Source organism: Rattus norvegicus, chromosome 1 (genome assembly GCF_021556685.1).
Source record: "Rattus norvegicus strain SHRSP/BbbUtx chromosome 1, alternate assembly SHRSP_T2T, whole genome shotgun sequence".
Taxonomy (NCBI): Eukaryota; Metazoa; Chordata; class Mammalia; order Rodentia; family Muridae; genus Rattus; species Rattus norvegicus.
Genome location: NC_141534.1, coordinates 255,961,944 through 255,985,687, shown reverse-complemented (window position 1 = coordinate 255,985,687; position 23,744 = coordinate 255,961,944). Strand labels below are relative to the sequence as shown.

General features: G+C 44.9%; 2 protein-coding genes across 2 annotated transcripts in view; one reads left to right on the top strand and one right to left on the bottom strand.

Moving 5' to 3' along the window:
- Position 1: 1 nt before the first annotated feature.
- Positions 2-16,511, top strand: Cox15 (cytochrome c oxidase assembly factor COX15). The gene is given in 9 exon segments (NM_001033699.4): positions 2-147; positions 1,267-1,460; positions 3,171-3,293; positions 4,893-5,079; positions 8,155-8,322; positions 9,504-9,585; positions 11,138-11,292; positions 12,729-12,842; positions 14,796-16,511. Coding segments are annotated over 9 exon segments (1,245 nt in total). The 5' UTR covers positions 2-57; the 3' UTR covers positions 14,928-16,511.
- Entpd7 (ectonucleoside triphosphate diphosphohydrolase 7) overlaps positions 16,404-23,744 on the bottom strand; it is a 45,818-nt gene continuing 38,477 nt past the window's right edge. Inside the window, 2 exon segments of the mRNA NM_001438191.1 lie at positions 16,404-21,818; positions 23,043-23,204. Of these exon segments, the coding sequence (NP_001425120.1) occupies positions 21,587-21,818; positions 23,043-23,204 (394 nt within the window). The 3' untranslated portion in view covers positions 16,404-21,586.

The window sequence follows — 23,744 nt, the reverse complement described above, 5'->3', positions numbered from 1 at the left end:
AGAGAAGCGGACCGCAGATCGCTGGCTGGTGCGTTCCGCAGAGGCTGTACTGTCAGTATGCAACGGTTGTTCCTCCCGCCCCTCAAGGCCTTGATGGGGAGCCGCAATGTCGGGCTCCTGGTCCCTAAGGCGGCATCTAGAGCACAGGTACCCACTACAGCTGGCTTGGGTCACGGAAGCCGGGCTGGGATAAAAAAGAAAGGCCAGGAGAAAGTAAAGGGACCGTGCCTGCAAGTCCTGATCTCCTTCACGTTTCACGACACATTTCCTTGTGTCCAGACACCTCCCAGAATGTGAATCCGGAAATATTGCCCACTGTTGTGTATTACTGGCCAATTTATTTAGCGTTTACATTTCAATTTCCTTTTCTGTAGAATGGGAGAACTACCTATTACACAAGGTGTTTGCGAGGATTAAAATTTTAAATATACGTTAAACCTTTAGCACATGATAAAAGCTCAGTTATTTTATTTTATTTTGCACATCTGTGGTTTTGCTGAAAGATGCCAAGCAGTCAGGAACTCGTGTGTAACCCCATTCTACAGAAAAGAGAAGAATTGAGACTTCTTTTAAGTTGCTTGTCTAAGATACCCAGTTAATTAGAAATAGGAAAGTGAACATACATATTTCTATTGTTAGTGTTAGATCAAGAGAAGACATGTAGTCTCTTCTCTGATAATCATTAGTAAAAGGTGAAATATTGTTAGGTTATGATCCTGGGGGGGGGGGGAATGCCCACATGGTGCCTGCCCTGGAAGAGTCAGTTCCTTCGATTGTTAGTTCATGTGTTAAATATGTATCAGGTCTTGGTATGTAAGGGACCAGTACTACAAACAAAGGAAGCAAGAGGAAGACTGACCAGAACCTGCCACGCAGAGCTCCCAGCTTAGTGGGACGTAGGGACAGAGCATCTGAAACCTGACAGTGTGTTAAGGGTTGTGAAGAGGTACTTTGTGCTGTGATAGTGACCTGTTGTAAGATCCAGAAAAGTTTGGGGAGTACCGATGCCAGCCCAGATCCCCAGTGGGTAGTAGAAGTGGGGCATTGACGGAAGTGTGTGGGAGAGGAGTAGCACATTAGATGCTGGGAACCCGGTAGGAAAGGGTTGCGGTAGTGCAGCTGAGAGACGGACTACCACAGAGCAGTAGCTGTGACATGCACCCTTACAGGGTACTTTACTCCGTAAGTAAATTTAATTTACAGTTAAATTGAGGCTAAGTGTTGGAGGCAGATTCTTCAGTTACAATTTTCTGTCTTGCTCCTTAGTGTGGCGGCGGCAGCTATGGCGGCAGGCGTCCTCTGAGGCCAGGGCAGTACGGCACCATCACTGAAGTGGCTTTGCAATCTGGAAAAGGCACAGTGTCCCTTCCTTCGAGGGCAGCCGAGCGGGCAGTGGGCCGATGGCTCCTGGTGTGCAGTGGAACAGTGGCTGGAGCAGTTATTCTTGGAGGAGTGACCAGGTGAGCCCTGTACTCTTGGGGAATCCGGAGGGAATAGGGAGCTTTGGGCACGTCTACTTTAGCTCACTCGGTTACAGGTGGAGAAGCTGATAGCTTGCTCTGTCTTAGGACAGCTTGGCGATTTATTTGTAGGAGTTTCATGATCAGGCCCAGGTTCGGTCTGAACTGGTTGCTGGGCATTATTTCTATGTGTTTTTACCTCTCCTGTGCTCAGATTTCTCTTAACTTTTTCTCCCGCGGTTTGTTTGCTTAAACACATAAGAGCATATATACATCCCAATCACTTCATAGATCTCTTAGGTTGTCTTTACAGCTGTAAACAGACTTTATGGATTTAGCTTTCCCTTCCCCCAGCATCTTTTATTTTTATGTATTTATTATAGTTTTGTTATTGTTGAACAAAGCCAAGTCATTTGTACCCAAAGTAGCCATAGACTGGCTGGTGTGTTTAGCATATCCTTGGTTCTATAAAGGAGTAATTGCTATTGGATTCAGATTGGGAATGAGAGGGCAAAATACCTCATAGGTGATAGAGCATTCGTTCTGGGATCTGTTGGGGACTTCAGCTGTCTTGATCACTATTGCCTGAATCCATTGTTTCATGAGAATTCCAAAATGGTAATGTGTTTATTGTCTTTACCCCAGGAGACAGTCTTCACAGGAAAGTCAGAATACTCGATTCACTGTCTTCATTTATTTATTTCCAGAATAATGAATCTATTCCCAAGATCCTCCAAAGGTTACAGATAAAGGGCTTGGGTTTTCAAGTTCATACATTTAAATGCATTAGATAGATCTTAGCCCACTGTGAGAATTGTGTTGCTAGTTTTCTTAAATTCTCCCAGTTGAACTGGTGGGAATCTCTTGAAATTGGTCTGAGCATCTTTTGGCGAGGCCCTTTGGTGGTGCCTTTGCTTTCTGGTGTGACAAGGTTTCCCGGGTTTATCTTTTAAACTTAGGTTCAGGGGCTTGTGTCCAGGCAAGCACTTTACTGGATGAGCTGTCCCTCCCACCCCCTTCCTAATTTTAATGAAGTATGTGTGCATCTTCATGTTCATTGAACCCGTTTCAAAATACTATGTGATAACATAGGCTGTTATGGGAAATTGCAACAAGTTTAAATAATATTATCTTGAACCTATGATTCTGTAATACATTTCTTTTCCTGGTATAGAGAAGGTTAGTTTTAGCTGGCATTATATAGATCTCAATGGTTGAATGAGTGTATGCAAGGCCCTGGGTTCAGTCCCTAGCACCAAAATAGTAAGAATGCTGTTTATGCAATTAATACGCATTCCTTTAATCTTAAGTATTGTTTTTGCCTATAAAGAAATGCTACAGAAAGAATTAAGTGAGATCTATCATGGTGGCACAGGCCTGCAATCTCAGTATCTGGGAAGTGTAAGAGGCAGGCCTAGGCTATCTCAGAGACTCTGTTTTGGGGAAGAAAAAAAAATTAACAACCAATAGTTGGAAGGAGGCAGTTAAATAAAAGAGTTGAGAGAATAAAATAGAAGTGTAAGGAATTAAGAGCTGGGCACATAGGGCCTGCTTTGTGGAAGAACCTGGATTCCACACCCAGCAATATAAACAGAAAAGGAAGAAGAAAGGAATTCATACCCATGGGTTAAGTCCAGATCTGCTTGTTGCTGTCAAGTATTTATGAGTAATCTAGAACATAACACTCAGGAATTTATGTCCTATCCCAAGGCTGACGGAGTCTGGCCTCTCAATGGTAGACTGGCATTTAATAAAGGAGATGAAGCCACCCACAAGCCAGGAAGAATGGGAAGCGGAGTTCCAAAAGTACCAGCAATTTCCGGAATTTAAAATGTAAGTGTTAGGAAAAAATGGATGATATTGTTTATGTGTGATAAAGGTGCATGTGTGTCTGTGTGTAGCATGCTTGGAGATACGGTTTCTCAGTGAACCTGGAGCTAGGCTCACGCTGGCAAGTCTCAGTGATCTTCTTGTCCCTCCTCCATAGTACTAGAGTTACCGGTACACACAGCCATGCTCAGTTTTTTAGATGGGTGCTGGGGATTCGAACTCAAGTCTTCACACCTGTGCACTGAGCCCACTCACACACTGACCCATCTCCAACGCCCCTCAAGTAAATATCCCATCTTAGTTAGGGTACCTATTGCTGTGATGAAACACCATGACCAAAGGTGACTTAGAGAGGAAAGGGTTGATTTCACTCACAGTTCCATATAACAGTTCAAAAGCAGGGATGACAGGGACTCAAGCAAGTCAGAAACCTGGTGGCAGGAGCTCAGCAGAGGCCATGGAGGGTGCTTACATGGTGGGTGTGTAAAGGTGGTGGGACCCGGGAGAATGGAGCCTAAAGCTAAGGCGGTCTAAAGTTTCTTGCAATAGCCAACTTTATCCGGAGCATCAGGCAGTTTATACTCTGAGGGTTAAGAAGAATCACATGAGTAAGGTGTTCCACAGAGGCACATGAGTAACAACTGAAGTAACCCACGCTGTCAGCTACGCCTGGGAGGAACATGAGCACACATACAAGAACAATCCTGTGTTTTGAAGAAACTGAGGTCTCAAGACTTTTGCTTTCTTGGAGTTTTCTCAGAAGCACTCAGAATTCTCACACAACTCCATTCTTGAACTGTGTCCCAACACAGGGGTGCTGCTTACTGGCTTGCTTCCCATGGCTTACTCAGCCTGCTTTCTTACGGAACCCAGGACCACCAGCTCAGGAATAACCATACCCTCAACTGTTGGGCCCTCCTATATCAATTGCTAATTTAAAAAATGTTCCACAGACTTGCCTACAAGTCAATCCTGTGGGGGCATTTTCTCACTTTAGCCTGTGTCAAGTTAGCATAGAACTAGCCAGCATGTGTCCTGTTCAAGTTCCTGCGTTTTTAAATCCTGTACAGTGATTAGATTTATTTCTTGATCTTTGGTTCACTTCAGTGTCGTGAGCTGCCTACTCGAAGCCTTTAAGTCCCGAGTCATGTTAAAATTACCCAAAGAAGAAGAAGGCAGATCAATATAACAAGCTGCAAGATCGAGAATGTTTCTGCCTTCCATAAGGAAATAAAAGTCAAATGGAGGAGTTGGGGAGATGGTTTAGCAGCCCCATAACCATGATGACCTTAAATTCAACCTCAGAACCTGTATAACAAGCCAACTGCAATGGTAGACATCTATAATCGCAGCAGTACTGGGAGGGAGGTAGGGGCAGGAGAATCAGCCAGAAATTCAGGACCAGCCCAACCCGAAGACCCTAGTGCAATGGTGGATGTAAGAGAGACCCTAATCAGACACAAGGTGGGAGGGGAAAACTGAGTCCCAAAAGTTGTCTCTGACTCCACACACATGCTGCACCATATACGTGTCCATGCACACAAAATAAGTACAGAAGTCAAGCGTTCCCTCTGTCTTCATTTTGACTCTCATTTCACCTAGCCTGAATCATGACATGACACTGGCGGAATTCAAGTTTATCTGGTACATGGAATACTCACACCGGATGTGGGGTCGAGCTGTAGGCCTTGCATACATCCTGCCTGCTGCCTACTTTTGGAGAAAGGGTTGGCTCAACCGTGGCATGAAAGGACGTGTTCTTGCCCTCTGTGGCTTAGTCTGTTTCCAGGTAAGATGTATTTCAAGATTGGGAAACCAGAGTTACTCCAAAGGGTTGGAATTATTTAAGAAAGTCATCCTTGGGGCTGGGGATTTAGCTCAGTGGTAGAGCGCTTACCTAGGAAGCGCAAGGCCCTGGGTTCGGTCCCCAGCTCCGAAAAAAAAGAACCAAAAAAAAAAAAAAAAAAACCAAAAAAACAGAAAGTCATCCTTGAAGTGCTACAATAGAGTAGGTAAGAATGAGTGTTTTAGTGCCATAGGCTTGACTTCTGTCATATATGATTTCCCTACTGTAGATAGATGTAGAAGTTATGTCTGGTTCTTCCTCCCAGCCCCATGCTCCCAGAAATAAGACTAAGACTCAAAATATATTTACAAATACCTTGGCCATATGGCTAGGCCTTTCTCTTATTAGGTCATAACTTACGTTATCCCATTTACTCTAATCTACAGTCTGCCATGTGTCTGATTACCTGTGCTCACCTACCATGTGTCTGTCTAGTCACCTCTTCCCAGCGAATCCCCGACCCCTGCCTCTCCCAGATGCCCCACTTTCTATCTCTACCCTTCCCTATAGCCCATAGTTTCTTTAATTGACAAGTGGTGCATCCGTACAGTACACAAGATGTTCTCTCCACATATGGAGATAATGGCGCCACTTGGGAATATAGATGTTAAATCAGATAATACCTACCAAGCACTTAGTTGGGTGTCTAGAATAAGTAGTTTCTCAATACAAACATTATCTTATACTACTAGAAGTAGAGTTTGTGCCTCTGTTATGGCTCTCTTCCAGTTTCTCTTCCGTTTTTCTAACTTGTCTACTGTCTAAGAAAGAGTGGTCCCTATTGGAGATTGGCTGTAGAAAGTTACCCTTCTCCACCCTTTTCAACCCCCAAACACCTGATAGGAAAGAAGAAAAGATAGAAAGGAAAGGGGCCACATTATCGTTAGATTACTTCCTGCTGATTCGGGGTGTCCAGTTCCTTGAGGCAAATTTGATCTTAGCCATCAGGGTGTCTAATTTCTTCTTCTTGTTTCTCCTTTGCATAGGACTATGTAACAAACCGTGACCAACAGCAACCAGCAATCACCCTGCCTCTCAGGGCTCTAGCATTTATAGACCTCTGAAAAGTCCCCAGAATTCCAAATGCCACACAATCACAGAAACTATCTGCAGCTGGCAAAGTCACACCCCCTTCTAGAGCACGAGGCACATCCTAGGCAGCAGCTGTGGACAATCTGAAGTAGCCCCATGTCCCACACCTGGATATAATAATTAACATATAATATTTCTGTGTTTTTTAAAGAAATCAAAATTCTAAAATTGTCACTGTAGAAAACTCAGAAAGAACAGTTTCTGGGAGAAAGGTTGGATACAGTGTAACTGATGTTCAAGTACACATGGTGTTTAAAAGCATGTAAGCTGGACTTAAGGAAAAGAGCTTTGCAGGATTCCCACAGTTGAAGCTAAGAGCCAAGAAAAGGAATCAGAGAAGACACCTACAAGTACTTGGGTCAAAATGTAAAGATCCTGATGCTGTCACAACATCAAAGAAACATCAACATTTGACCTATAGGGAACTAGGTGGTTAATTTAACTCAGAAGTTAAATTAAGGAGATGAGCTAGGTAAGACGAGATTAACAAGCTGGAGAGAGCTATGGTTAAGAGCACTGACTGTTCTTCCAGAGGACCAAGGTTCAACTCCAGGCACCCATGTGGCAGCTCACAACTGTCTGTAACTCCTATTTAAGGGATCTGACACCCTCACATAGATGTACATGCAGGCAAAACACCAATGTACATAAAATATAAATAAACAAATTATTTTAAAAGGAAATTAACAAGGCAATAGAAGCTGCAGAAGAGAATTTAATAAAAGTTATCTTAACTTTTATTACTTTTATTATATTTTAGTGACTAGGCAAAGGTAGATGGAATAAAATATAACTTTGATAAAATAAAATGAAGGTAGAAATTTAAACTGTCATGGTTGTGTGAGGAAGAGGGGTAGGCTAGAGAATTTACATGGTACATGCCTTCATTTTCCCGTGTCCCTGCAGAAGAGAGGTAGTTCTGATAGCCAGGCTAATCTTGAAAGGGGAAGGAAATATCCACAAAGAATTACCTGAAGAAGTAGAAGAAACTCGCCCTTTTGACCTGGTCATATGGGGTTGAGTGTGTGCCATGATTGTATAAAATTATCTTACTGTGTAAGATTAGAATTGATGTAGTTTCTTATTTGCTAGTTAAAGCAGAGACTCGTGAATCATGTTCTGTGAACTTTGTAAGTAGAATCATGCATTTTGTTGGGGAGGGTGGGATTTTGTTGTTATTTGGTTGGTTGGTTTGGATTGGATTTATGAGACAGTCTCATGTAGCAAAATCTGACCAGCCAGCTATGCGGCCAAGTATGACCTCAAGTGACTGATCTGCTGCCCCTGCTTCCCAAGGGCTGGGACTATAAGCCTGTGCTTATAGTCTGGCTCAAGCATGTGCTTGCTTTAACAATCTCCCTCCTGCCTTGTTTCCTAAGAGCTAAAGTCTTTTTTTGACTGTGAGTTTGGAGTTTAACTTTAAATTTCTTCATCTCCACAAATTAGTTCCCAGTTTCATTTTTCTTAGAGAGTAGAAATAGAGAGTAGAATTGCAAAGCAATCTTGCAAAATCTTACACATTCGTATGCCCTCCCCCAGATGTTTATCTTATACCCACCTATCTTGACTAATTATTTTTAAAGTTAAACTTTATTAAAATTTTCTAAATACAGTCTAGTTTTCATAGAATAAACTATTCTGTTTCATCGGTTTACATGTTAAATTATATCGAGTATTTGCACAGTTTTGGGTGCAGATAAACATCTGTGGTCTTATATACATGAACCTAAGTTTACACAGTGACCACACATTAGTACTGTTAGTACAGAGTTGCCAACAGGTCACGGTTCCTGAACACTAACTGTATGTTAGTGTAGATAGAACACTAACTGTAGGAGATGTAGAAAACAGATCGGGTAGGGCATTCTTTCTGATAACGTAGTTTGTCAACCTTGTTTGATTTGCCTCTTTCTACCTGACTTGTAGGGTCTGTTGGGTTGGTATATGGTGAAAAGTGGATTAGAAGAAAAACCAGAGTCCTATGACATCCCTCGGGTCAGTCAGTACCGCCTCGCAGCCCACCTGGGGTCAGCACTGATTCTCTACTGTGGCAGCCTGTGGACCTCCCTGTCACTGCTACTGCCTCAGCACAAGGTAACATCAGTCCACGGGGTCACTACAGCTGCCTGGTGCTGCATGGCAGGAAAATGGAAAATCTGGCTCTAATGCAAAGTTAGTGAGTCAAAACCAGATTCCCTTTAATGCCTGTTGCTTTTGCTTTGGTGAAAGTGTATCTGTGAGATTGTGATTTCAGTTCTTTGGGACACACACACACACACACACACACACACACACACACACACTCTCACACACACACATACACACATACACACACACACTTACACACACACACATCCAAACACTGGAATAGAACATACACCCACACACACCCAAACCTGTAGTCAAACTGTGGCAGGTTACTGATAACATTTATCAATTTGCCCTTTTTGTTTATACTCTACCTAATTACAGAAAGAATTTGAGATAAATGCTAGTGATATAGGGTCATGTCCTCCATCCAGAAACTGGGGGCTATTTAAATTTTAGTATTTGAAATATCTAGGTATGTCCAGCCTCATTTGGATTGTTCAGGATCCAACAATGAAACAGATGGATGTTGAAACAATATCTGCTAAGAGTGTTTAGCCTGTTAGAACAGTGTCTGCTGGGAGTACTTATCCTATGTTGGAACAGTGTCTACTGGGGGTACTTATCCTGTGTTGGAACAGTGTCTACTGGGGGTACTTATCCTGTGTTGGATCAGTGTCTACTGGGGGTACTTATCCTGTGTTGGAACAGTGTCTACTGGGGGTACTTATCCTGTGTTGGAACAGTGTATACTGGGGGTATTTATCCTGTGTTGGATCAGTGTCTACTGGGAGTACTTATCCTGTGTTGGAACAGTGTCTATTGGGAGTACTTATCCTGTGTTGGATCAGTGTCTACTGGGAGTACTTATCCTGTGTTGGAACAGTGTCTACTGGGGGTACTTATCCTATGTTGGATCAGTGTCTACTGGGAGTACTTATCCTGTGTTGGAACAGTGTCTTTTTGGAGTACTTATCCTGTGTTGGATCAGTGTATACTGGGAGTACTTATCCTGTGTTGGAACAGTGTCTACTGGGGGTACTTATCCTGTGTTGGATCAGTGTCTGCTGGGAGTACTTATCCTCGTTAGCAGACAGAACCATTGACCTTAAATTATCCGGGTTTGGATTAGAGATCTTGTGCCGTCACAGTTCCTACCGAACAGCTGACCTGATTGTCCTCTGCAGATACCGGAAACCCGACAGCTCCTGTGGCTGAGACGCTTTGCTGGTGGAACAGCAGGCCTGGTGTTCCTCACAGCTCTCTCAGGTAGGGCTCGGCCCAGCACCCATAGAGCATCTGCACGCAGTTTGAAGTAGCAGCTCCTGCTGACGCTTTCTTCTTGCTGCCTCTTCATCTTTTCCTGTCACACTAGGCTCCTTCAAACCCAGCGTCTCTTCTGTTTCCTGCTCCTTTGTCCACTCAGTTGACCAAAACCATTGAGCATTTATTAAATCCACAGTGCACAAGTTCAAATCAATTTCTAGCTCTAACTGGGGACTGCAAACCGTGTATAAAGCAGAGATGATGACTAAGTCATGTGCATACAGGGCTTAGAACAGTGTGTGGCATGTAGCAAACGCTGTGTAGTTGTACTCTGTAAGCATTATTGTTGGACATTACACCAGAATGGGTCAGACCGACGGCCTGTCCTCAGGGATGGTCAAAGATGACAAGTTCTTTGGCGCTCAGACCAGTGTAGGCCTTTCCTCCTAAGAGTTTAAAGTTTTTATTTATGTGTACACGTGTGTGTATGTGTGTGAGTGTATGCCACATGTGTGCAGGTATACGCAGAGACCAGAAGAGGAATTGGCTTCCCCTCTAGTGGAAGAGCAGCAACCACTGCGCCGTTGTCCCAGCCCTAGGCTTCTCTTTTGATGTGTGTGTTCACCACTGCCTTTCTCACTTTGGACGCATTATCTAGTGTAGGACTGAGAAGCTCCACGTGGTTAACTTAGCTTCAGGTGAAATAGCATTGGCTCCATCCAGTCAGACTGGCCACCCTGCGTACTCGGCAGGGGCAGGCGCCGCCTGGCTAATGTTTGCAGGAAGCACATAGAGCACGCATGTCAGTATCACGGAAACTTCCACTGGAGAGTGCTGCTCCGACATGAGGACGACGTTAAGTCAAACCAGCCCACCTACCCCGACTTTCTGCTCTTCACTTCTTTTCTACATAATGTGAATTTTGATGTTATAAATCATGTTTAAAACAATGATTCCAATTTCTTTGATTTGTTGATAACAATGGATCTATCATCCATTTACTCAGACCTGACTTCTTTTTGTGTTTGGACAAGGTTTAGTTTGTAAGTTTGTGACTTTTTTATTTTCTTTGCTCCTTCAACAAATATTTATCGAATCCTTGGGAAGACAGACAGATAATGCACAACAAAGCACATCAGTAACATTTGGGGCTGTGGGGAGGAATGGAGCTGAAGGGAAGGGTCTCGGTTCATAACCCATCAGAGTGTCTTCTTGTGCTGCTGTGTAAGCAGGGACTGAGGGAGCCAGGGAGTAAAACCTCAAGTTCCTAGAGAGAGCAGCAGTAGTTAGGGACAGGAAGGACACAGAGTCAACACAAACAAACAGTAAATCTCCAGAGTTCTGGTCTCTAGCAGAAACACTGGAGTCTCGGGGTTGCCGCAGAGGATTTGGGGTGCTGCTAAGATTGTGTCGTATGTCCTCACTGAGAAGCCCCACTTGCTTGTCTCTCTTGTCCTCTGATATGTTATCCTCTGTCTAGCTCTGTAGAGACTTCTCTGTGTTCAGAGCTAATGCTTGGCCTTCATTTAATAACTCCGTGTACCTTGCCATGCAGGGGCTTTTGTGGCAGGGCTGGATGCTGGGCTCGTTTACAACTCCTTCCCCAAAATGGGAGAATCTTGGATCCCAGAGGACCTCCTGACCTTCTCTCCCATCCTGAAGAATGTTTTTGAGAATCCTACTATGGTTCAGTTTGATCACCGGCTTCTGGTAAGAGTGCTGCTTTGTGCTGCTGGCACAGGACCCCACACCATGTACTGGGAGTGCCAGCAAGGCACTGATGGCCTCAGGTAGCCGGGCAGTAACTGCTTGTTCTTTTAGAAGCAATTCTAGGACCAGTTGTCTGGTTGGACATTTTGTCATTGTTACACCCAAATTCTAGCTTCCAATCAGATAGGCAAATAGTACTGACCCCCCTCCCCATCCTGAATGTGCCTAGGTGCCATCGCAGCAGAGATGTGAGTCCTAGAGAACAGACTACAGAACACACAGCTGTGGAAGAGCTTCCTTAGTACTTTTCCATCTATTTAGGCAGATAGTTCCTAGTTGTGGGAGAGCCATACTAAGACTGCCCTGGCAGCCTGAGTGTGATCGACTGTACCCGGGAGACCCCCATGAAGCAGTAGTGTTGTTAAAGAAGGCAGGGTAGGGTCACAGGGCACAAGGCATAAGTGGGAGACCTTGATTACTGGTGAATCCAAGAGAAGCTATAACAGAACAAGAAGGTTAACTGTCACCAGTACATGTCAGGAGAGAGCAAAGGAGACCCCAGAGCTTCTCCTGCAGCATTCTTAACGCATGAGCAGCAGAGTGAGTGAAACCTCTAGAGTGAGTGTTAATCTAGGGCAGGATGCCATCAGAGGAAGGTATGTATGCCCAGTGTGAGAGGTAGACCAGAAGTAGAGAGGACCATATCTAGGGGCTAGGGCTGACATTCAAGGCTGTCTCAGTCCCCACCCCAACACAGTATTTTAACATAAATAAACTGTGACTGGGGCTGGGCTGACCTTATATCTCCTTCTAAAACGTAGAAATATGATAGAAAACATTCTCTCTGGCATTGATGGAGAAAAGAAAGCTTTGTGCCAAACCCAGACCCTTCTTCTGGTATAAATGAACCGAGATTTTCATTGTCTTTACCAGCTGACGGCACTACCACCCTCCACTCGCAGCCCAGGAAGTTAAATCCTCTCTGGGCTAAGGTCAGCCTGCTTTAAGTGAGTGACTCCCGTTTCAGAGGCTTCGTCACCTCCTATGGCCTCCTCAGGCACCATAGGCACATGGTACACAGACACGCATGTACAAAAAGACCCATGCACAAAAAGATAAAAATAAAACTTTGAAAAATATAAAGTTAGATCTAAAATTACAGCTAAGGATACAAGGTCTGATTTTTAAAAAGCAAGACTCTCACTTAAGGGAAGGGAAGTGTGTACCAAGTAGTAAACACAAACCCCAGTGGCACCCTGGGTGCCAATGCCACCTCAGTTGGAGCAGAGGGAATGGTGGCAATGCTGAGGAGTGACTGGGTGGATATCGTTCCTCCTGACTAGGAAAGCTGTGCCTGGCTCCTGAGGTGTGTGAGTTGAAAGGAGTCAATGTGACGGAAACCCTAGCTGCATCACGATCATCTTTTTCTCTTGTAGGGAGTCACGTCTGTCACTGCCATTACAATGCTCTATTTCCTGTCCCGGAGAATCCCCCTTCCTCGAAGAACCAAGATGGCAGCGGTGACTCTGCTAGCTTTGGCATATGCACAGGTACAAAGCCCTTCTTGGTCTGATGGCATCCGCCAAAGAAGCTAATGTTATGATTAGTAATGATATAGAAGGTGGCAATCCACTGTTGTCACAGAGGAGCGACATGGCTGATAAACACAACAGCCTTTGAAGATTAGGGAGGAGCTGAAATAATGAACACCGTTCTGTGCTCGTCGCCCTGTGGAGAGTCAGCTTGGATGTGGGGGAGCACGCAGGGGCCTGGGGAAGTGCGCACGCTTGGGTATTCTTGGTGAGACCATGAGCCTTATCTTCAGAGGGCAGTTAGACAATATAATCATATATAAAATATATAATATGTAAAGCTTTGATCCCCAAAACACAGTTGTGTCTGCCTCAGAAAAACTAACACTAAGAGCTTTGAGTAAAAAAACTCAGAATTGTGATGGTAAACTGGAAATAAAGTAAAACGACCACCATATGTCTCAGCAGGGATATGGCACAGCAGTTTAAGAATATTTTTGTTTAAGATTTATTTAGGGCTGGAGAGATGGCACTGACTGCTTTTTCAGACTTCCCAAGTTCAAATCCCAGCAACCACATGGTGGCTTACAACCATCTGTAATGGGATCTGATGCCCTCTTCTGGTGTGTCTGAAGACAGCGACAGTGTACTTATATATAATTAATAAATAAATTTTTAAAAAATATTTATTTACTTTATGTATATGAGCACATTGTTGCTGACACTCTAAAAGGGCATCAGATCCCATTACAGATGGCTGTGAGCCACCATGTGGTTGCTGGGAATTGAACTCAGGACCTCTGGAAGAGCAGTCAGTGCTTTTTACTGCTGAGCCATCTCTCCAGCCCAGAACAATGTGTTTTTAACAGTGCAAAACTATATATTTCTATATCCCAGCACTTGGGAGGGAGAGGCAGGTGAGTTTAGACCAGCCTGGTCCACATAGTGAGTTCTAGGCCAGCCAGGGCTACACGGTGAAACTCTGCCTCAAACAAACAACAAGAACAGAAAACTGTGTCTCTCAATAGCCACAGACATAAAAAGTGAGGCATATAGAATGGTAGCAGTGATGGCTGTAGGATGTCATAAGGTGAGGGTGGAAACAGGACAGGAGAGAACGGGGCCTGTCATTGGACAAGAAGGAAGGATGGAGAAAAGTTTGAGGGAAGAGGAGGAGACTGGCACGGAAGGAGACAGGAGAAGAAGCCACGGAGAGAACATGGAGGCTGACCTTAAGATTCCACTGTGTATTTACAGGTTGTTATGAATATCCTTTTTTTGTTTTTTTTTTTGGTTCTGTTTTTCGGAGCTGGGGACTGAACCCAGGGCCTTGCGCTTCCCAGGCAAGCGCTCTGCCACTGAGCCAAATCCCCAGCCCCTGTTCTGAATATTCTTAAGGGATGGGTGTGTACCGGGCTTTGTATGTTTAGGTGGGCAATTATATCTTATCAATTGGGTCAGAGGTTATTGTGTTGTGTGTTCTTTCTTGTGGCGATTTAAGTTCAAGAGTGTGTGGCAGCTGGGACACTAAGCCGCAAGGGAATTGAGACGAATATTTCTGGCATGGGGATAACCTGCCTTGGGAACTAGATAGGTAGAGAGATGGTTAATGGCTCAGAGAGAGGCCTTCAGCAGTGTGATATGGGATGGAGCAGAGCGGGTGAGAGGCTTTGGTGACTGATAGATACTAAGATAGCTATCAGATATCTTGGGACACTTTGGTGCCGGACCTAAGGGATAAAAGACAGCCTGTTTGTTATTTATAATTTTACAACAGCAGATGGCCAGTGGGGACAGGAAGCAGGGGCTGAGTGTGGGAGCTCATGCAGGTGAGCCTGCCCTCTGGATGTGTGCACCGTGACTTTGTAATGGATTTCTTTATGGACGCTTGCTCTGACAGCTGTTGCAAGACAGCATGTGGGTTTGTGCAGTCACTCAGGATCACGACTTTTCTTCTCTCTTCTGTGACAGGTGGCCTTGGGCATCAGCACTCTGCTTATGTATGTGCCAACTCCGCTGGCTGCCACACACCAGTCAGGCTCCTTGGCTCTGCTCAGTGGTGCCCTTTGGCTCATGAATGAACTCCGAAGAGTTCCAAAATAATTCTCCAAGGATCGTTTCCTAGGACTGGAACTGCCCTGGGAATTCATCACCAAGAACAAGACCTTTTCGGGTCTTTTCAGGACGGTGGTATTGACAGGCCACGGTTTCCAAATTGGTCAGGTCATTCAGAACTTTTAAGGTGGGCACTGAATCAAGAATGTCACTAAGGTGTTCTTATACCAGAGGTTTCCTTTAAAACAACTGTTGCATAAACAAGCATCTGTCATTTGCTGCTTAATATGCAGTCTGATGTCTTAGAGCTCGGTTTCTATGTGCTGCAGACTCCTGTCCACTTGTCAAGCTGGTGGTGACAGTGACAGACTCAAGAACACAAGCCCCAATGGAGTTACTCGACCAATGGAATGGTGACTGAATGTTGGTTTGTTACCAAGGTGTAGGGTTGTCATTGTTTCTGGTTTTTATAAGCAGCTAACTAGCTAACTAGCTAACTAGCTAGGTTTTTGAAGTGAACATTCTCTTATGTATATGTGTGTTTGTATTAATATATGCCATGTGTATGAAGGAGCCCATGGAGGCCAAGGAAGGTACTGGGTCCCTAGAGCTGGAGTTATAGGTGACTTTGACATGCCTGATGTGGGTGCTAGTAACCAAGCACAGTCCTCTGGAAGAGCAGCAGGCACTTCTAACTGAGCCATCTCTCCAGCCCTGGAGTAAATATCATGAAAATTACATGTTGACAATTTCAATTTTTAAAAAACATGTCTGACCTGAGGTTGCACATTTGCAGTTTTTGAACAAGATAATCAGGTTTTTATGGTTTTTGGGTTTTTTGTTTTTGTTTTTAACTCTAATAATTATTCTGAGTCTCAGTGTATCCTAAAGAGTACTGATCTTAGCTAGTTTTAGCAAAAACAATGACATAGGCATTTTACTCTCCGAGTCCCAGGCCCTGTTGGGCTGTGTTATTGCACAAAAGAGGCTCCCTTCACCTCAGAACTCAGGACTCCTCCTAGACCCCACGAAATCACCAGGCCTCATCTAACCTGTTAGCCCTGTCTGTTGGCCGGCAGGGTAGACGCTCTTCTAGACAGAACCCCTTCGAGGAGAGGACCAGGGCAGCTTGCAGACCACCTGCTTCCCATCTCTAAATCCAGTCTTCGGTGAGAAGCAGACAGCAGAGGGAAGGAGGGACCAACCAAAGATCACATGACGGTTTTATGGCCACCCCAAGCACGTGGCGACCCGAGTTGGCTCAAGTCTCAGATGTTTTGCTGCATTTATTTTTGACTACAGTTAAGCATGTTCAGAACAGATCCAGTATTTAGCTGTTTAACTGGATTATGGTTTCTGTATGGTCCTGGTGAAGAGAGATCATCGTAACTATTTTTGTTATCTGTATAATTCACTGACACCATTTATATACCAAATACTGAATGAAGAAAGCATGAATTGGTGGAAATATATGATTATTGATTTATGCCCCAAATGTCTATTTCAGAAAAAGCCATTGCACACTTAAAGGATTAAATAATTTCCTTTAATGTTTTCAACAGTCTGTCAACAGTTCTGTCAATTGTTTTTAAATTATAAAGGTAATTAAAATATGTATTTTCAGTCAGCTAACCCAGGATTTTTTTTCCTTTTACCAGCCCCATGGGATTGATTAGGCCATAACTCTGATGACATCATTTAATCTTTTTAAGAATTTACTTATTGTGTGAATGTATATGACAGGGGATATACACTGCATATGCGTGTGCATGCAGAGATCAGGGGACAACTCCTGTGAGTTGGTTCTCTCCTCTCTTTGTGTGGAAATTGCTTTTTACCCACTACACTGTCTCCCTGGCCCAGGTTTGTATCTTTAACCTACACTGAGATCTGCGTCTGCTGCAACAGGGTTATTAGTGGCTGCCCAGAGTGAAGTTGGTTCCCTGATAATTGGGGATTTAGAATAGCAGTTTTACTTGCAGCCCTCCTGGTCTTGGGTAAATGGTGGGTTATATATGGGCATAGGCCACACAGAGCCACAGAAAGATGACTGTCGACACTCTAATACACTGCACATTTTCTAGAACTCCACGTGTATCAGAATATTAAGAATTAGTCCACAAAATTTAAGAATTCCACAAAATTCTTTTTTCACCTCCTGGCTGATGAAATTCTTAATGTAATTCATGTTAAGAGCAGCTTCAGCCACCTGAAGCAGGGAGGGGCTGCAGCCTTTGTCCTTAAGGTCGGGGGTCACAGTGGCAGACAGCGTAGCCACCACAGAGACTGTGCTAAAGATAGACACTCTGGAGGAGACGTGGCGAATACTTACAGCTTCAACTGAATGGACAGTGCGGAAGGAGAACTTGAAGCAGAAATACAAGCAGTTGGCATATTCAGGATTCCCGCTGGCAGAGGCGGACCTGGGAAGCTAATAAAGGGGCAGATCCTTTCCTACCAGAGGAGCCCAACTCAGGGCTGTGCTCCATGGGTGCACAGATTTAATGTCCTCCAGGGCCCATGTGTTAAAGGCTTGGTCCCCATGGTGACATTATTGGGAATGATGGGCCCCTTGTGGCCACAGCTTCCTAGAAGGTCTTTAAGTTACTGGAGGAGGAGCGAGAATCCCAACTCCATCATTTCTTGCATCCTGGCCATGAGCTAGGCATCCGATTTGCTACACCACTTGTGCCTGCTACAGTGTACACTTCATTGCAGGCCAAAGCAAAGGGACACGCGACTACGGAGTTAAACATCTACCTGTGACCCAGAGCAACCCTTCTCTTTATAAATGATCTCAGGTGTTTTGTTACAGTACTAGACTAGCTGGCTGGAGGTGAGGGTGGGGGTCTATTAGCTGCTGTCCTGCTATAAAGAGGGGCTCAGGAATAGAGACATCCTCAAGCTTGTCTGGCATGCAGGCATGGCTAAACATCCCATGACTCAGAACATTTTCAACTCTGATTTTTATGCAGTGGAAGCACTGATCTGGTTCATATTTGAAAAACTGGAAGCCCTTAGAGGATGAGCAATGACTCCATTTTACAATATAAAAGAGTCTCTTTATTGCTCAGATTTCCAGAGAAGAAAATGGTCAGCTGGTGTGTGAGTCTCCTCTGTCCCTCAAATGATTGTATTAACAAACCAAAATGAAATACTAGGCCAAGGGGAAATATGAAACACAATGACAGTCCACTGGCATATACAACAGGGCAAAACTGGCTTAAAACAGAACCTTCACAAGCCTCCCACAGAAACAGAAAGCCGGGCATCAACAGGAACCCACCTATGGTATAATAGCTTTTCCAGTTAGATCACCTCCAAGTTAGGAGGCCAAGGACAGAGCCACCCACAATACAGACCATTACCTAAAAGTATTTGATTTTAATCATTGTTTACAAATGTTTGTTCTTCTGTATTGTTAGTCAAAGGTGCCAAAACTTGGTTTTACATCCTCAGTTTTGAACATACTAATTTTTATAATGCCAACAAAATCTTGATGAGTTTGCAGAAGTCTGCCATCCCACGGACTGAGTTGAAACATAAACTAAGAGACTGATTTAAGAGGCTCTGAAACAACCATTGCTACTACTTAATTCCTAGTCCAGCTACAAAGGAGTCACATACAAATCGCAGTCTGGAAACTTCCCAAGAATCACCACCATGTTCTATAATGAGGTAGATAGATCTCTATGAGGCATATGTCCGTCACTCAGATAGTAATTCTATTACTGGAATGTTGTGGGTAAGGAAAAAATGTGCAAAGTTAAGTTCATTGCTTAAACATAAACCTAAAACAGATGCAGGGGAAACGTGGCTAATGAGATTCCACCTGAAGTCTACCCAGTGGGGATGACGTAAGCACACAGGGACAAGTGGAGAGCAATACGCTCAGTTCCTTTCAGCCGTGTAACACTGTCCCTTCTTGTTCTTAACCCATGGAACTCTGGGAAATCTTACGGTAATAAAGGTAAGTCTGGATCCCATAATATGAAAGAAGTAAACAGGATGTAGTGCACCAAACAGAAACTCAAAGACTAATTAAAATAAATTAAGAAATATATTTATATTGAGAAATAATAAGGATAGGCATCCTGAGATTTTTTTTCAACTATAAAAAGAACGTAGGGGTATCAATCCGAAGGGCTGCCGCCATGATTAGATAAACATACAATAAAGAACACGACATTCTTAAGAGTGACACAAACAAGTGCTTGACAAATGGTAGTTTCTAGTACCTTCAGGACAAAGAGGAAGTTCAGTAATGAGAGCTTCAAACTGGACTAGCTCCCCTCCCCTCCCCCAGCTTCAGCAGCTGCACAGGGATACGGTCCCTGTTAACCTGCCCAGGAACTCTGACTAGCTCTCCCAACACACCGAGACAGCTGTACAGAAACCAAGATGAAGTTAAATGTCCCCTGAGGAAGCAAATGGCCAGTAAGAACATTTTAAAGCAACATTAAAAAAAAAAAAAAAAAAAAAGCAGAGGCTCTCACAGGACTTAAAAAATGAGAATGATGGAGAATGGAGACGGCTGAGAAGTCTTAACATTAGAAATGTCAATGGCGCAGTCCTAGTGGAAAGGACGTGAAATGAAAGAATCTTTGCTAGGTGTGCACTCACCTAGTGTGCACACGTGGTGGCAGACGTCTGTAATCGGAGGCTGGGGCAGGACGACCACTGAGAACCAGGTCAGCCTGGGGTCAGTGACACCCTGCCTCAAAAAAAAAAAAAAAAAAAAAAAAAGAGAGCAGGAGGGAGGGGGAAGGAGGAGGAGAAAGGAGGAAGAAGAAGAGGGGGAGAAGGAGAAGGAAGAAGAGGAATGGGGAGGAAGGAGAAGAGAAAGGAGAAGTGGGGGAAGAAGGGAGGAGGAAGAGGAGGAGGAAGAGGTGCTGATAGCTGAGGACTGGCCTAATGGCTGGGTCCCTTACCCTCACACTGGTTACCCCTAAGACCATCTTTACTCTTTCCTCTATTTCATAAATCATTTCATTTCCTTCTGTTCCCAGTTGGAATTTATTTTCAAAGATATTCATTTTTCATTCTCTAGACCTTTTTTCTTCTTCTGTCTTCTAACCCTAGAAATAAAAGGCTTTGGCAAAATGAAAGGAAAGCCGGCCAGGCCTGGTGGCACACACCTTTAAACCCAGCACTTCAAAGAGAACGGAGGCAGGAAGATCAGGAGTTCAAGGCTGGCCTTGGTTACCTAGAAAGTTAGGCTCATGAGACCTGCCTTACTTAACCCTAAAAGAAGAAATCAAACTACTGCGTCAGCCCTGGGAACAATCCCAAGCAGGCCTCATGGTTTTGTCCAGGAAATAAGGAGTCCGTGGGGGCAGGGAGGAGCTAGTGATCATAGACCATAGACCACATGAGAGGCTCCTGCAGTTTCTGAGAGGCAGTGGGGGAAACATCGGGAATATGGCTGTCCTCTCCCCACTAATGGGAGAGCTGTTTGTGACGGACATCCAGAAAGTGGCCAGGTTGCTCCTTGGCAGATTTATCTAGTTATTCCAAAGTTTAGAATTTGCTGTCTTTCAAGCGTCTCAAAAAAAAAAAGTAAGAACTTTGGCTTTAAGCCAGACATGATGTCTCATGCCTTTAATCCCAGTGCTCAGGAGGAAGATGCAGGTCTCTGTGAGTTTGAGTCTGAGGCTAGCCTGGTCTAGAGAGCAAATTCCAGGACAGCCAGGGCTACAGAGACCCTGTCTCAAAAAAAAAAAAAAAAAAAAAGCAAAACAAAAAGCAAAACCTTGGATTTATTGCCTTTGCCCACTCTCCTGATGCTATTCTTTCTTAAAACAAAACAAAACAAATACATTCCTTCCCAAAATACACATTTAGCAATGAAATGAGGGAAGTCACTTTGAAGCTTCTGCACACTATGTGCTTGTGAGACAGTAACCCGAAACAGGCAAACCCAGGTCCCGGTTCCCATCATGGTTTCTCCATTCTATAAGCACACTTAAGGCTCAGAAGGCGACATTAATGCCCAAGCAGCCTGTGAGGCACATAGACACGGAAATGTCTTCTATACTGGTCAGACCAAGTATCAGATAAAAATACTGTCAGATCTTCAATATGTCGTTCATTTCAAAGGCGCTCTAACGTCTCAGATCTATAGAACAAAGTCAACAACACTGCCAGCGATATCGGAGCACACCCGCCAATGGCTTGTCAAGTAAGCAAGGAAGCTGTATCGTTTTGGTTGCCTTGAAATCTGGTCCGCTGAACCTCAGAGATCTTGGGTCCCTACTCAAGGCTGTGGATCTCCACATAAGGATCTCTCTGTTACAGAGAAAACGGGCAACTGCACTTGCTGGAATGCCTCTGGCTTTGTAGCAGTCAATCCAAGTTGGTTTCAACCATGCCTCCGGTTGCCCAATCAAAAACTTGCTTCAGCAAGGGGGAAAAAAATGCTACGTCCCAGAAACGGATCAGATTTCTGAGATAAAGGAGAAGCATGCTTCATTTGGGCTAAGCTTAGCACCGGCCTCTCAACATTTAGCTCCTCGGAGTTAAATTGTGGCTTCTGAGAAGAGGTCCCGTCCTGGGCACCAAAAAGAAATTAAAGTGAAAAAGTAGAAATTCACAGGCCAAAGCAGCATCGGAGGCCAGTTCGAGAAAGTGGAGGGATTCAGTAAGCAGCAGCAGCAGCAGCAGCAGCAATCCGAAGGAACTGGAGTTTCTCCACTTCCGCTCCAGCCTCACGGCCCCACCTGCACCCCAATCATCGGCACCACTTGCTCGATCCACAGCAGGTCCAGTGGAGCCGAGGCTCGGGTTTGTCTGCGGTGAATTCTGTGGATGCGCAGAAGGTACAGGACGATGGCCAGAAGCACCACCAGCGTACAAGCAAAGAAGAGATAGTGGTTGTAGACAAAAGAAAGGCGGAACCAGCTGCCGTGGGCTTGCCGGACTCCTCCCTGCCGGAGGTCCCTAGGAGGGGAGGAGAGAACTGTTAGTTTCAAAGTGGACACAGGCTGTCCACTAAAGTCTCCACCCTGCTTTACCCACGTATCTCTCCACTCAAACATCCTAAGAAACCAGCCGTGCCCAGCAAATGAAGCTTAAGGACATCCGGGCCGCGGGGCTGACAGACTCCTCCAAGCACCTTCCTTTCCCTGGTCTACAGGAGGAGGAGCCCCGTGGGCTACAGAATGTGGGGACAAGATCCAAAGGCCTCTGAAACTAAAGGTTAAAAAAAAAATTGAGCAGAGAGGTGAAAAACTGTCACCTGCAACATAAATCTTCTGTTGTTGGGGCTTTGGTTTGTTTGTTTGTTTTTGTTTTGTTTTTGAGACAGGGTCTACGTAGCCCTAGCTGTTTTAGAACTCGGTAATGCAGACTAGGCTGGCCTCTGACTCACGGAGATTCACCTGCCCGGCCTCCAGAATGCTGGGGTTAAGAGCGTGCGTCACCACACCCAGCACTCCCTAGGTCTCGCAGACACGCGGGCGGTGGCTGTGGCCTGAGCTGTTGTAGTATAATCTGGAGAAACGGCATTATATAAACCAAAGAATGCTGGTCTGGTGTCCGGCTAGGATGGGTTCCACTCTAGCGCCATCCAGCTACTAACATCCATTTTGTTTGTTATGACCTGCAGTGTTTTTAAAAACTGTAAATCTTCAAATGGAAATTTTTCATATGACATGTAGATTTCTGACTTCTCTGGACAAACAGGAACTGGCAAATGTTGGGACAGAGAGCACCCTGTGTGACAAGAATCAGTACTTTTGGCGGTGCACGCTCTCTCTGGTCCCACACTGTGCCACACGGCCCACTTCCCATATGTCTCTCCCGCCTGCTCCCTGACAACAGAGCTTAGAGGAAAAGGCACAACTGAGTGAAAAGTTCATCTTTTTTTCTGAACCCGTTCTAGGAAAGAGGATATAAAACCTGACCCAAAGATCTCACAGGCCACAGTGGCAAGGCACGGGGCCTCCCACAGCTGAAATGGCAAAGGTGAGGAAGGGATTCCTCACCAACCCATCTCGACCTTTCTGTCTCAGCGCGCCTCACTGGAACAGTGGCTCGCCTGGAAGGGACAACAGGATTCTCTGGACAGTGGGAAGGTAGAGCAGTTCACTGGAGAGACGGATTCTGAGGCATCGACTTAACATCCCCTGGAATCAGGGTACCAGCGTGGCTGGTTGGCTTTACCTGAGTGGCAGGAATCGGGTTTTATACAGAATTGCGCCCAGCGTCCACTGCACCTCTCGGTCGTACACCAGCTGCGCTGTCTGCAGGTTTGGGTAGTCGTAGGGGAAGTGGAACCCCTCGTGAAGGACTTCATACATCCAAGCTGACTTAAAACACTGATACCTGTGTTGTGACAAGAAAGTTCAGGAAGCTTTAGAGAATATGAAGAAAATATAACCACAATACATTCCTTTGTAGGGAGCCATATGTTTCTGTCAGATGTCACTGACCAGCCTCTCTTCCTGCTTCGTCTTCTCACCTCCGGGGAGAGCCAAACTGGAGCTGGGGGCTGGGCTTTTCTCCTGTTTTGATTTCCAAGATCCCTGTCTTTAGAGAACATCCTAAAATAGCTACAATGTGTTTGTACACCATCTGTGATTTGCACTGACGGAAAACAAGACTGGCAGGTTCACTGTCATCAGGGAGCAGGTGACAAGCACACACAGAGGGTCATGCCATCAGGGAGTGGGTGACAGCACACAGAGAGTTGTGTCATCAGGGAGTAGGTGACAACACATAGAGGGTCACTGTCATCAGGGAGCAGGTGACAGGCACAGAGAGTCACTGTTCCCAGGGAGCAGGTGACAGCACACAGAGGGTCACTGTTCCTAGGGAGCAGGTGACAGCACACAGAGGGTCACTGTCATCAGGGAGGGGATGACA